The following is a 15,781-nucleotide window of genomic DNA, read 5'->3' as shown; positions in this document are numbered from 1 at the left end:
CACACAAGCTAAGTACTCATAAGTCATGAGTTGAATAAAGAAACCACGGAAAGTGCCTAATGTTAATGGTGTTATCGAAAAAGTGTTCCCCTTACATGATATAATTCCAGGTAACTATTTGCCCTTAGTAAACATCAAATGGTAAATAAATGTTCTGAAACATGAATAAACGGTTTTAGTAGATGTATTTCAAGCTTAGTTTCATAATAACAATACATATTTATTTTATGATGAAATTTAACAATACGGCTACATCTGTTGTGAATGAAAATGTATGTATAAGTTTTTAAATACACTGTTTTAATTCACTATTTTCTCATTCAGCCAAAAAGTCTTAGTAGCTAACGTAATTACTTCAGTATCTGAATCAGTGGACTTCAGTTTAAGTAGAACTGATGATCTTTACCCAAACGAAACACGTTATAAATATGTCATCGGAATAAAATATCTTTAGATTTTTATTATTACTTATTTAGATGATAGAGCTTAATGACTGACTTGACCCCCAATCATGACAGTTAGTTTTTTAAAGCAAAACTAAGTTTTTGTTCTGTGAAAGTTTTCTCTCCCTCTTTTCTCGAACTGATGCATGCCGCACTGGACCTACTCACACTTGAACCGGCAGAGGCACTCTAATAATACGGATACTGCTGTCTGGAAATTCTGTATATATCTTGAGGATTACACAGACATATTTTTAATGTCTAACACTTAATCTCGGCCGTGTATACGCATTAGTTGCTTCATATTTGAGTCTCCACATCAATGTCTATGTTTAGCTCACAACATGTATCTTGTTAACATAAACTGCATTGTTATATTATACAACTTGAAGATTGCATTTTTATTTGAATAACATTATTTGTGTATTTAATATTGATTCAAACTACCTGTGTAAACTGGGCTTCTTCAGTGTGATGGTCATTCACTCGCATTACTAATTATGAGAAAACCCTTGTGAAAAATAAGAAGATAGGATTTTTCTGGTTCCAAAAGATGTTTTTGAAGTGTCCAATTAATGCAATAAGTAAAGATATAGTACATAGCCTTTCTTTGCAGCCTATATATTCAGCTATAGCAACTCAATTTTGTCTACATGATTTATGTCACTTAACAATTCCTGTGATTACTAATATTATTGCAAGAAAGAAACAATGCACAACAAGACAGTCAGTCACCTGAGTGCATTACTTAGTATGTAAATTATTTTATTTTAATTTTATTCCTTACATTTTCAAGTTGTTCAGAAGACATGTATTACAGAATAAACTACTTATTTATGATTTTAACTTAAAAAGGGTTGTCATAATTGGTACTATTTCTTAACATTTACGCACACTAAGGCTAACCTTTTTGAGATATAAATTGTAAATAAACAATTTTGCAACAGTAAAAATGCAAATATTAATTGTAAAATATACATAATGTTAACATTATGGATGTCAGTTGTAAGCTTGTGTATTGAATAATGGCTAGTTCATTATTATTGGTCAAGGTTTTTTTTCCAACTGCATTCTAACGGATTTTGATGATCTGGGTGCATAGGTTCTTTCATTCAGAAGATATTACACAAAGCGTTATGTCACCATAAATTTTGGACTTAGTACATAACTTAACGTATCAAGACATGGGATAATACCTGTAAAAAAATTATTAGTATTTAAATAATTTTAATATTCTAATTCTCATTTTATTTTCTGAAAGAGTATTGCTTGATATCATTTACTTAAGAAAATGTAATTAATACAAAGTGCAATCTTTGTATTTACTTTTAAATCCTCGTGATTCTTATTTCAATGCATACATGCAACGGTCGAGTTTTAATCACAGTTTTAGATGTTATTTTTAACTTTTTTGCTGTCCCATCTTCACAAATGGTCTGTTTTCTCTGGCGCAACTGCTGCTTTAGCAAATATTTGTAGCATGTTTGTGATGCTTGCTGCATCCCTCTGTTCAAATTATCAGAACATTCTCAACCAAACTACATAAAATGTATTCTTCTACAATATTCTGTGTACATTAAGGTACAACTACTGAATGTATTATATTACAATGGTAACATTTATGATTTTCCAGCATAAGACTTAAACAGATGAATGAACTTAAGTTGTAAGAGTAATGGTGAAAACTTTCTGATCAGTGGATGGAGTTGTTCTCTTAGGACAAGAAGATTAGAAATTGCACCTAGTCCTAAAAGGACCTTCTCGCTGATTCTGGAGTGGCAAGATATTCTAGATGGGTAAGGTTGGGAGTAGGTGCCGCTTCCTATCGAGATCCATGAGGAAGAATTTAGGGCATTAATCTCAGTCATTTCGCTTCAGAAGAAGAGGAAGCCAGCTCTCGATCCCCAGTGTGGGTTAACTGGAGGGTATAAAGTAGCCAGAAGTGAACCCTCCAGGGTTATGAAGGAAGTTACTCGCCTAAAAAAAACTCTAAGCAGAGCACTGGCCTTCAAGTGTTTCACAGAAAAAAAAACGTAGTTGGCCCATTGTGAGACACACTGCTAGGACAGATAAATTATGTGCTCTCATTTTTGTATGAGTACATTAAAAATGTATCAAATAATAAAAATAAATATAATAAAAATAAATATTAATAATTTTTTGTAGTTAAAAATTATTGTTTCTCTACAGGTTGCATTGCATATACGTTTTCACTAAATTAAATCCACTGATTAAGGGAAGCAATAATTAAGCGTACTACACTTGCAGCAATATTTCAAATAGACTCCTTGTGGCCTGTCCTCTGATATGATAGAAAACAACAAGATATTTAGATATTTGTATAAAACAGTAGATATTATCGATAGCATCAATGTGTCAAGTTTTAATCCTTTGTTACAGAACCTGGACATGATTACTAATAGTCCAGTCCACTTAACAATAAAGTCATTTGCTCTTTCATTACCGATACATCTAATATTACTCATACAATTGTTCCTAAGTACATGTGTTAAAAAGTGTCATTTTATAACTTCAGTAGGTATCAGGCAAACCAGAAGTCCTACCTCAAATATGACTACCCATTCAGGGGGAATTTAATTTTCTACAAAAAGATCAGTATTCTGTACCACATCTCCAATAGTAAAACCACATAACAATCTTTTTGTGGGTAAGGTCAAAACATGAATTTTATCCAGAAAAGTAAATATACTCTAAACTGTACTTAACTCCAAGACAAACTAATCTCTAAATTCAACCAATCATAAATTATGACTTATCCCCCTAATTTATCCCTAATATCTTTTCTTTTTTTGACTGGGGGTCTGGGACATAATACCCAGCGAGTCGAAGGAGGCGAGGTAACAGTCTTGTGTGATAATTCTTGTCTTCCCAGAGTTGTGCGGTGCTTTCATTTTTGCCTGCTGTTTTAGATCCTTAATTTTTGTAATAAATGTACAAAATTATATGTTCTATTGAAATAAAAATAAATAATCTTAAAAGCGATTAAGCTGTAATATTTTTGTACACAATATTATAAATTTGTTGTATTTTATTTTGTACTTTAAAACGTTATTTTAATAGTGTATTATATATTACTACCATTACAAAATTAGAGCAAGCATATTGATTGAATTGAATTAAAATCATACATCATACTCGTGAAAAATTGTAAAATTAGTCTACACATATCTTATCACAGGAATTGACATGTTAACTTAAAAGCCAGTTGTATTGAAATGACCTTGAGTTTAACCCATATGAACAATTTTAAATTCCAAATACTTTTTTATGCCCCTATTTTAATCATCAGTTAGGGGAGATGTTTTATTTTAAAGATATAATTGATGTACATCTAAATGGTTTTGTTTTTCTTGTAAAGTATATACTTCTAGAACAATCAAACTGCAAAGTACAAAAACTATGAGAACTTTTAGGAATGACCGATAAAAATATAAAACTAAACTAAAAGGTGTTTGGATGCATATTAAATATATCTTTAAAATGAGACATCTTCCATTCTCCTACAAATTAAAATAAGAGCATAGAAGTTTTTCAGAATTAAAATTGTTCTTATGGAGTTAAAATTAACATGGCCCTCTCTCTCTCTCCCCCTCTCTTTTAAGTTTCTAAATGTCCATATTTCATGCCATAACTACAAATTTAATAATTTTGTAACAATTTAAAATTTAACCAAAACTTAATTTTTACTTGAATCAAGATTATTAAAAATAAGATAATATATAAAATATATAGAAGTTCCATTAATTTAAGCTCATCTGTAATTTTTATTACGTTGTTAGTATTAACATATAATGATAACAAAGGCACAAACTTTGCACAACTATAATTCATCCAATAAAATGTGCAGTATTAATCATATGACATAACTATTACGATACAATGTGATACTAATGTAGTTAATATTATCAACTTTTATAATATAGATAAGTACTGACTTCACTATTGCTTCTATTCTTTAAGTATTTGATGGTGGCGACAGAGATTTTATGCTAAATTAGTTTTATACAATTGCATGTTTTATTATTACAATTTTTTATCGGTTCACAGATAACACCTAAGTCTACACAAGAAAATAAAAACGTCCCATTTTCAAAATTGGAGCTGGACACTCCTTTTGGAATTCATGAAGACTCAATATGTGTAGAAGCGATTGAAGAGGATTTCAACAACGATGAAGTTCCAACAGTTTCAACATCTGGTTCAGATATAGACCATGCATTGTTAGAATCGTACCACTTGAAGGCGTTCTATGACGAAGGAGCCACTGACGAAGATCCTGACATTATTCCAAAGGATGACTCTTTTAAAGAGGAAGCTGTATTGATCAGTCTAGAAGATAACCTGATCCAGGAGCAATCAAATCAAATCTTAACAATGGCAACGGAAGAGAATACTATTCCTGTTATCTCCATTACGAAATCAGAAGATTCGAATAATCAAGTAGAAATAAGTAGAATTCCTATTCAACCCTCTCCTGAACCACTGACTGATATTGAAGATCTCGAAAATGAGTTTGATCAACCACGGCGGAAATCAATGAATCGTGCTCATGTCGAAGATGGCGGTCTAACTGATGCAGAAGTTATGGAAGCGTCAGATGATGAAAAAGATTCAACTTATGTACCATCAATTCCTTTTAAGTTAGATGACATTATTGACTACGGAGGGACTCATGAAGAGTTCGTCAGAACTACCAGTCCTAAATTTAAACAAAGTAAAGAAAGGATTGAAAGCCGTGTAACAGCGTCAAGAGCTGACCAGCTTGGAGGATTCCTTAACACATTTTATGAAAAGGATGGAGTTACTGATAATGAAGATTTTGATTTGTCCGATGAAGAAGATAATGTAGATGAAGATCCCAAAGAAGTGCCAGAAGAAGAGGATATATTAAATAAACTAATAGACGATGAGACCATAAATATTTCGGATGTAGTAAGGAAAAGTCCAGTTCCATCTCCTAGTGTAACCCCAGAACCGGGGAACATCGTCGGCTAAAAAAAGGTAAAGGAAATAAAAAATCTACTGAATCTCGCACCAAAAAATCAAACTATAACCTGCTTTCCCCCAGGTCACTTTCACCTCATCTGAGTGACATAACTGATACCGAAATTGTATATTCTGATTCAGAGGAAGAAAGCTTCACTAAACAGCGGCCTATGAGTCCACAAGAGCGTAGAAGAAGAATAAAACAGTTAAAAGGAGATGACCGTTCAAAAAGCAAACAAAAAGTAGTTAAGGCACGTTTACCTCAAGATACAAACATATTTCCAGAACTTGAAATATCTAGTGTTCATATAAGCGAAAAAGTTCCAGTAAATGAATTAGTCAGTGAATCAGACACAGACAACACAAATTCTATTCCACGTAAGCATGTGTTATATGCTCCAAAAAAGAAGACATTGCTAATGGAGGTAGCTGGAGCATTAATGAAAGATACCTTTGCTAGTACTGATGTTGAACATTTTGAAGGATCAAATGAATCCGATGATGATGCGGGAAGTCAGTTATCCGATTACAATTACAACGTAGTTGATGGACAGTATGGTGCTGTAAAGGAAAAAGAAATTTCCAAAGATGCGTTGCGCTTGCCAAAGCAAGATAAAATTATGTTAACAGATACAGAAGACATTGAAACAGAAGACGAAACCGCACGAATGGATGAAGCAGCAATTCCATCAATAAAAGTACTTTCAAGGGGAGCAAGCACAGAAGAGGATGAATTTGAAATCACTGATAAAGAGTATTTAGCTGCTGTAAAGGAACTACGAGCAAGAGCTTGGAAAGAAAGTAACTATGAAATACGTTTTATAGAAATTGAGGGACAAACTAGGCCTCTAGCCATAACTCCAGACCTTCCAAGAAAATCCTCTGGTCCTTCGTTACTTGTACCTCCAACTGTAAATATATATTCAACAGATACAGAGGACCTGGATGGTGAAAGTGACGTTGATATGTCAAAAAGTTTATTATATGTCAACTCCCCAGATCATGATGGAGGTATTACTGATACAGAAACATTTGAAGGTGAGGAAGAAATATATAGGCCAAAGTCTCCAGAACCATCTGATGATGAAGACAGTCAACTGTTGCCAGAGCCAACAAGAGAGATGATTTTGATGAAAGAAGACCCTAGTGGCAGACCTGTATCGGTTGTACTACCTCTTGGAAATGCTGAGCCTGGGGGTTTAACAGCTCCTCAAGTAGAACTGGAAGGAGGAATATCAGAAATTGAGGATATGGTGACTGATGATGATGATGTTTCATTTCATACACGTGATCCATGTCTCACACCCGAGATCTCTGATATTGAGGGTGAAATTATACACACCAGTGAAGTTATGAAGGTTCAAAAGAAAAAACTAAAAGTCTTAGGGGATGGGTTACCAGAACCTCTCACTGATACAGAAGATTTGTTTTTATCAGTCAGTGGTAAACGCAAGCGTTCAAAAGCAAAATTGAAAATTGCATTAGGATCTAGGCCTAATGATATGAGACAGGATGTAACAGATACGGAAGATTTAGTATTTAGTGATGCTGATAATCCGCAACAAGGAATGTTATCAATTCCTCATGATGAAAATGATCCTGTGACAGATGTTGATGATGTAGATGTTTCTGGAGAAGAAGAAATAATGCAAGATTTTCAAAGATCTTCAGCCGTAACTCCTGATCATTTACAAGAATTAGGAGACTCATATACAACTCTAAAAGAAGGCAGTGGCCCTTTTACTGAAGAAGCTAGGCAAAATTTCTTATCTTTAAGTAGCATTCCAAGAATAAACACTATTTCTCCAAGTCCTGACATTCAGTTCACAATTAACACAGACACAGAGGATATGGTTACTTCTGCCGATGAAGATGGTTTCTCTAGAGCAGAAACAATGACTCCTTATGATGCAGGATTAGAACTTGAGGATCATTCATCTTATGTGTACATGAAACACACTAGAAAATTTGATTTGGATGCTCCTGAGGAAGCTATGCATGTAAAGGGAGCTATAGATATTACTGAGGCTAATACTGATATCGAAGATCTTGGAATGTCAGAAGATGAACGACCAAGACCTCCTGAGCAATTATCTGTAAATGACACTGTTGATCAAGTCTGTGTGTGTCTCAATTCAGAAGTAGAAGGTGAAGAATCAGTGTGCGTTTGTGTTAATAAAGAGCATGGTGGCCTGTCCTTAGTCTGGAATTCCAAAAACTCAACAGACACCAAGCAGCATCGAGGTATATACTCAGTTCATGTAACCTCTCGCAAATGTCCAAACTTAGTTCATCGTCTCCCCAGTAGCATGGTTGATTCTAGAGAAGATTGGAATCCTGTACATGTAAATACCCCCTACATTATTGATAGCTCTAAACAATCCTCTAAAGTTATAAAAAGAAGGACTTCATTTACTTCCAGACTTCATAAGTATTTATTAATTGAAGACCATACTGATTCAAATTATTTGTCATTTTATCTATACATAGAAAATATTCATATTCCAACTGTAGTGAATATTGTTTTTAAATTCTCCATTAGTCTTACACCAATAGGCTTTACTACCAAAGTTGTTATCTGTCAACGTAATGTTTTTCCAAGTAACATATCCTCTTTAATAGTTTATCTTTTTAAGACTCTACCATTGAACTGTGAAACATATGAGACAAAGTATTTTCATTTTAATGCACCTGATGATTTTCACAGCACACCTTTAAACAATCTACCATTTATAAAAGGAATGACACGTAAAACTAAACGTAAAGTTCAGAATAGAGCTTGGTCAGGGAGTGACATTTTAGAACCAAAACCAGAAATCTTTGAAGATACTAAAACAAGATCTGTAAGTGTATCAAAACTTATATCTCGATTTGAATACTTGTCAAATAATGGTGTCACACGTGATTTATTTGATTTGGATATTGACAGCAGTCATGAATCTACTGTTCCTCAGTTTGACTGTGATGATTCTAATAATGTACAAGACAATAGCAACATCAAGTCTGTTCACGATGACAATAAAGACGTTGATAATAAAGACGAAAGAATACAGCAGTTTCCATTCAATACAAAGTCTGCAAGTACTTTCAAACCTATAATTCCCATAGTACCACTTAAAGATCGTAGTGTTAGCCCTCGTCGGTTAGATCCTGCTCCTATCAAGGACTCTCCAGCGTTTAAAGCTCTTTGCGAACGATCCTTTGGTGCAGTAGAGAATCTAACTCATCCATTTAACGTGAAGCCAATGGAAGACCCAAAAACATTTCTGACTATGTCTTATAAAATGAAGAAAACATTTGAGTTCTTTTCTAGAGCTTGTGAAGAAAATGTTTCAAAGACTAACTCAAATTTAACTGGGAAAATTCAAGCTTTCGAAACATTATCTGGATCTCCCAGATTACGTCGGAAGTTGATTCTCAAAAGATATTCAGAAACTGAAATAAATTCTGAACCTCTGTCATTACCATCACTAAAATCAACGTCATACTCGGACATAACACGTTCATTTACTGTTGTTAATCTTTCAAGAAAACAATCCAGGTGGACACCGCCAATAGATCAGCAAGAAGAGAAACAAAACTCTTCAATTCGACGAACTTCTTCTTGTCCCATCAGTCAATGGGTGAGGAAAGGTAACAGATTTCAGATGGCATGGGGTGAGAGGTCCCTGGAAAACATATTCTTCTTGTTAGTGAGGTCTTTCTTTTCTGGGTTAGGAAGAACAAAATTTGTAGATATCTGTTTAGTGTAGTTTGGTTGAAAAGCTTCTGCTTTCCTTTGTGCTTTTAATGCTACCCATATCCATACTGTTGCTAACCTCTAGGTGTAGTTATGGTGGTTCCATAATGTAGGGTAGTTTGTGTTTCTATGTTTAGTAATATTTACAATGATTTTTAAGATTCAGTACAATAAAAAAAATATTAACTTGAATGAATCGTATTTTTAAATATTTCAAATCTGTAAAAAAGTGTCTGCTATAATCATACAAACTTCATTTAAGTCATGTTTTATATTTCCGAAATTTGAAGTGAAACTTCCAAACAGTAATATATTTGAAATTTTTTTATAAATAAATATATTATTTTGCAATAGATAAAATAGGGTAGTATTGGGTTGGTAAATTTTTTTACTGTAAAATAGTCAGCATGGTAAACCCTTTAGTAAATCTTGCTGTTCAATTAATATTCTTAAATTTATGAAGTGTCTTTCTTTACCATACATATATATACCATGAAAAGACTACAATAAATAATATTTAGTCGGCTTAAACATCAAATTGTATATCAAATAAATGATAAATTGTTTGTTTATTACATTGTTATAAACTGATGGCTTCCTCTTTTATTGATGTCTCAAAAACTTTATTGTTGAAAATGAAATTTTACTAGAGAATTTGCTTTATTTACCTACTTGTAAGTCAAAACATTTTGTGGCAAAAACCTTTATTAATATCTAAAATTGATACAAATAAATGAAAACTTTATTGTTAAACTTGATCATCTCAATAATTACATGGTTTGTTAATGTTTTACAGACTGGGCAGACAAAGGAAAACCAGACTCAACAATAGAGCTCTCTAAAAAAGGTAAGGATAATAATTAGACATTAGTTTGATTTAAATTATTGATTTAATCATTTAAATACACTACAAAAGTTTGATCTTCCTGTTACATTTCATCAGTTTATTATAAAATAGTTGTTGACAAAGTAAAATAAATAATCTTTAAAAGTCTTTTACAATTTTGTTTGTTTTTATTCCACATTAACTTACAGTACATCAATTGTATTTTCTAAAATAATTAAACAATTTCACATTTTAGAATTTTGAAATTTATTTATCTACTCTGAATATTTCATTAATTAGGCAGAATGATGTGTATTTTTGCTACAAAAATTGATTGTAATCAGGATTTTTCTCGTACTTTATTTTCTAATCTATCAACAATTATTTGTTTTGTTTCATCATCAATTAATAAATAATCCAATTATTACAATATTTTCTAATAATTAGACAGTTATTGTTTTCTTTTTTTTTTAAGTATTACACATAAGTATTTTCGTAACTATATACTTTCTCCCACAATGTAACTGTAAGAAACTTTTCGTTGTTTTATGGATAGTCTTATTGCAAATGTATTGTTTGTTTAAACAGAGTGGTTGTTATGTATTTTTCTAGCCAATTAAGCTTTTTATGATTATGTTTTGTGTTTACAATTATAATAAATGGAACAAGAATATACGAATGCAGTTGGATGTAAAACATTTCAGTTCGTTTTACTATTGAATACCCTTGGTAAAGAATTGTGAGCTAAACTGCTAGAGAAAAGCATAACAAAACTTAAATGTTTAAACTATAAGCCAGGAACAGCTTTGCATGGCTTGCTTCCAGAGGCCTGGGAAAGCACTAACTCACTCACGATCATTTATAACCATTTTCTCAAGTTCTGATTCATTCAGACATTGTTTTGATCATAACCTTTACTTGTTTTCAGATGTTATCTGTGTGATTCGTTTTTTTAAAGGTTTGTGCTTTGAATTATAAAATAAAATTTAATACATCACTGACAATATACAAGGAGGCATCTAAGAAGTTTGGTTCTCTTGTTTCTTTATGATTCTTATTTTTTTTAATTTCAGTGTATTTTTTAGACATTATTTATCAGAAGAAGGTCTGTGTAAAAATTAATTTCATAGTAATAATCAATGCGAGTTATCACACAGTTTAGTTTAAACATTTTATCAACCATTCACAACATCCTCTCTATTACTATTTATATTTTTAATTTATAAAGATTTTTCTTTATTTTTTCAAATTCAAAATATTCTGGGAAATTTTTGCAATTTTCCTCTTCATAGAAACTCCATCGAATGTAAAAAAAGAATTAGCCAAATTGGTTCAGCTGTTCTTGAGATTGGTACTTTTAGCAACACATTTAGCTATTCATTTTTATCTATAAGAAGATATATGGTGATACATTTTCTTGAATCTTGACTTGGGTGGTGCAGATTTGCTCAGAAGTTTAACACATTAATTTGTGTAGAACTCAAGCAATAGAAATACCTAATCAGTGTACAAAATTTAATACTACTTAGTCCAGTATAATATTTATAAAACTATTTTCTCAACAATTCGGTGTGTTACTGGGCTTCTGAATTTAAATTTAAAGTTTCCTGCCTTGTAGGAGTTACAATTAAAATCTCAAAAATATTTCGCAATTTTTTCCTGATTTTCAGCTGTATATTGAAACATATTAATTTCTTATAATATAACGAATCAATAAAAATTAAAATATATAACTTTTCCTACAAAATGTACTAGTCGATGTTTACTTTCTAACAAGCAGTATGTGCACTAGAATGCGATGAAAATTTGTAATTTTTGTCCTGAGAAAATGTTAAAACGTATACCCTCACCACCTGAAATTTGAGAAATATAATGAACTTACTTATACCACATGAAACTAAATTGAATTCCCTAAAATAGACATCTGTAATATTAATGTTCTCATAAAGGGGTGAGAGGAAATCAGAAGGCACCAACAATGCTTTCTCCGCCGTAAAGGCAAAGCTACCTCTTCCACTTCAGCTTTTTACTTTGATGAAGTAGTTTAAAATCGGTTGTTTCAAGTTAATTAATGGCAATAATGTGGCATTTAACAGAGAGCATTCTGAGTTTTGTCTATCTAAAAAAATAAATTATTAGTGTTAAGTAAAATGTGTGGGAACAAATTCTTATGAAGCCTTGCGTAAGTGAAACAGTTGATATTATGATCTCTTATAACCCCATTGCTGATTGATATTAGTCTTACTTTGGGAAACCATAAAAAGGTGGATACTGTGTTTTTAACACATATCTAAAACAAGGTAGCAGTACATTTTATTACATAACAGGCTTTGTTGAGGCTGCATACACAATTTCAAATCTATAGCTCATTTCATTCTTGGGAGGTCTTGTGAGCAGATAAACAGACAGACAATCATACAGAAAATAAATCTTTACATACCTCCACAGAAAAAATGAAACTGTGTCAGCCTACTAAGTAATAGGCTTTTTTTAATTTAAGCTCAGAACAATTCCTTGGTTGGACATGCATTAACATACAACTCGTTTTGTCTATGTGAAATGCAGTTTCATGCAAAATGTAATGTCAACAGATGAAATCTTTCTGAAGATATCTTTCTTGCCACATGAAACATTCACACTTTTGTTCATTCAGTTTTATTTTGATATGGTTTCAAAGTAATTTTTAAATAATAAAAGTTTACACTGTTTTCTTATTATTACTCTATGCTACATGTGTCAAACATATGTGCAAAATATCGTATGCTTATATTCAGTTTATTATGAATTTATTTATTCTGCTCTCTAACAAAGAGATCACGGGTTCAAATCCCAGGGAGGTCCAATCTTTGACAATAAAAACCAGTGAATATCCAAGCCGGCATAGCTAAGACACTGATGCTTAAATGAGAAAAAAATTATTCTGCTGTTTTTTTTATAATGGTTAACTATAAGACCAATATAAAACGTTTGTTAATTCTCGGCCAAATCCCATAAAGAGACATGTACCACCATTAAACTCAGGGTGCCTATATACAAATTAAGCATCATGCACAAATTAGTCTGTAGGTTATGTGTTTTTGAGATATTGTGGGAAGATAGGAAAATTCGTGGGAAATTTGTCCAGTTCATCGAGTGATAGGCTCCGCTAAGGATAAGCCAATGAGGATATTTGAAATAGTTTTCTTATTCTTCGCCATCTTAAGTTGTATTACTGATCCAGTAAAAATATTTATGTCCATCATTCATATTGTTATTTACAGTTTATACATATTTCATTCATATTGGATATTACAAAACTCCAACACATATAGCAACTTTACTGGCTGTCCTCGAGTCTTGGAGAAATAGTGTTTAAACCAGAATCTTATATATTGGGTATCCGTAGTAATGTTTCTTCTTGTCACGATTTCGCATTTTCGGTTCTACTACTCATAGGCTACTGTAAAATTATTATGCTGCATTGAATATGTTAGCAACATATACTACTGCTATAGAGGTATCATGGCTCAATACATTAACTGTGTTGGCATTATCTAGCAAACTATCTTGGCTGCCCTCAAGTCGGTACATGTGCTGCAATGAATGCGTTAATCACTTATGAGCTAGAGTAGTCAAACTATGGTGTACAAATCTAGTAACTATCCTGCAGTGAGGGTATTAACAGCTACAAAGTATTCACTTAATTCATACTACCAGCTTTTTTATAGTGAAATTATCTGATTTTACCAGTAATAGACAAACAAGCCAGACCAGAAGGTGGTGGGTTTTGCTCTAGTTCCAGGAAGGTCGATTTTTAAAAATAAGTCAGTTGGGCGTACTTACATTAAAATGTAGTTTTATGTTAATTGTAAGGCATTTGTATGGGGTTGTCTTCAAAGAAAATTATAAGTTTACATAGTTGAGAACCTACTTGAACAATTTGCAGACAAATGGATTACACCCAAACTCCTGCAGTCTAAATTATTGCCCTAAGCTATGTTTACTCTCACAAAGCAGTTATCAGACGTTGTCGTGTACACAACATTTATAAACTTGGGCCCAATGGTACTCACAATTTGGTTTGTATGCAGTTGCAAGAGGTGACATGTTTATTTGTGACTGCATTGAGATGGTTTCGTGCTATTGTAGTAGCATCTGCATACATGATAGGATTGTGCTAATGTAGTGACATATGTGTACAAGACGGTGTTACACTAGTGTACAAGAATCTGTGTGTACTAAGCTATTACACTTGTGTAGTAACGTCTGTGTTTTCAACAAAATCATCGTTATGAATACTTACGAATCTTACGTGTTCTATAGCATCTGCCTCTCTCGTAAAAGGTGTATGTACACAGTAATTTTAGAACAAAGTCTGAGAACAAAACATTGTATATGTGCTCGCTGTGTGCTACCATCTGCGCCTTGTTCTGTGAGTGCTGTGTGCTGTGCTCTCTGTATATGTCTGTAAGTCTGTGTTCTTAATGTTTTCTCACACATGACCAGTCTCACAGTTTTATTTCATAAAATTATACTGGTTTATCTACTGCAAATATTTTAAATTATTTCTTAATAAACAAACAAATGTTTTAACTAATTAAGTTATGTTGTATCATTATTTTATTTAAATATTCATGAAATACAAATTCCTTGTGCTGTGAAGTATATTGCAATCCAATAAATAAAAGTATTTCATTATCACATGCTGCTTAAATACAGTATTTTGTGTTGTATATTGTAATTGTAGTCTTTGAATAATACAATAAATTCTCGTAATTATAATGTGCAATATTTTTGTTCTTTGCTTTTCCAAAATTGTAATTATTTGTTTTAAATGAATTTTTTGTTATTTATTATTGTTTTTAGTTATTTAAGAAGTGCCTGTTGCTTCTTTTAGAATGACGATGCTAGTGAAGATCTGTTACTGTAAACCTTATTAGAAATATTTAAATGAATATGTGCATCATTTCATGTGTGAGAAAGCTTTAAATTCAATTATACCTAGTAATAACAAATTTTGTTACTGTACAGAATCTTTTTAATTTTATTTATGTAAAAGTTTTATTACGATGTAAAGAGTTTGTTAACACTAACAATCAAATAATATAATAGTATTCCATGCTAATCCAAGTATTAAACTTTGTATACCTAACTTATATGTATTCCTTAATGTGTTCCTTAAAAAAGAAAGTAATCATAGTAACCATTATTTATTTGAACAATTAAGCTTTTATAATTAATTATGTGGTGTAGTAATATTAATGTATTATTTATGCTTTTGATGAGCAAGTACTGTTTAGCATATACAGAGTATCCCACGAAAAGGTTTAAATGTTTGATTTTACATTACTTACCCATTTATGCACCAAACTCTAGACAATTAATAAAGTAGGTTTTAAAAATATTCTGTGAAAATTAAAGTTCCCTAACAATTGTAGAAACAAAATGGTAACATATTGAAAATTATACCGTTTTGTTTCCTATAAAAATTTGTTTCTTGAATTACCTGATTGATCAATTCCTTGCAGTTTTAAAGAAAAGCTGTTTAATAGCGCTCATTGTTGAAAACAGCTGTTTGATTGAAGAAAATTGCTTGTGCTATAAAAACATAACCTAACCTCCTCCACTACAGTTTTACTGATATCGAAGTTCGAGAAATGGCTTTTAATGTAAGTTCGAGAAATGGCTTTTAATGTAAGTTCGAGAAATGGCTTTTAATGTTGAACAAAAAAAGAAGTGTTGTGCTTGGGATATTGCTTTTGGCAACATTACTGAAGCAATTAGACA

General features: G+C 31.9%; 1 protein-coding gene across 1 annotated transcript in view; it reads left to right on the top strand.

Annotated features, from left to right (window-relative positions):
* Positions 1 to 15,781, top strand: part of LOC124360992 — an 83,059-nt gene that overhangs the window by 28,771 nt on the left and 38,507 nt on the right. Inside the window, exon 6 of the mRNA XM_046815030.1 lies at positions 9,986 to 10,036. Within this exon, the coding sequence (XP_046670986.1) occupies positions 9,986 to 10,036 (51 nt within the window). The remainder of the gene's footprint in view (positions 1 to 9,985; positions 10,037 to 15,781) is intronic.

This window comes from Homalodisca vitripennis, chromosome 4 (assembly GCF_021130785.1).
Source record: "Homalodisca vitripennis isolate AUS2020 chromosome 4, UT_GWSS_2.1, whole genome shotgun sequence".
Lineage (NCBI taxonomy): Eukaryota > Metazoa > Arthropoda > Insecta > Hemiptera > Cicadellidae > Homalodisca > Homalodisca vitripennis.
Note: the sequence above shows the minus strand (reverse complement) of the source record. Positions and strands in the feature narration are given on the sequence as shown.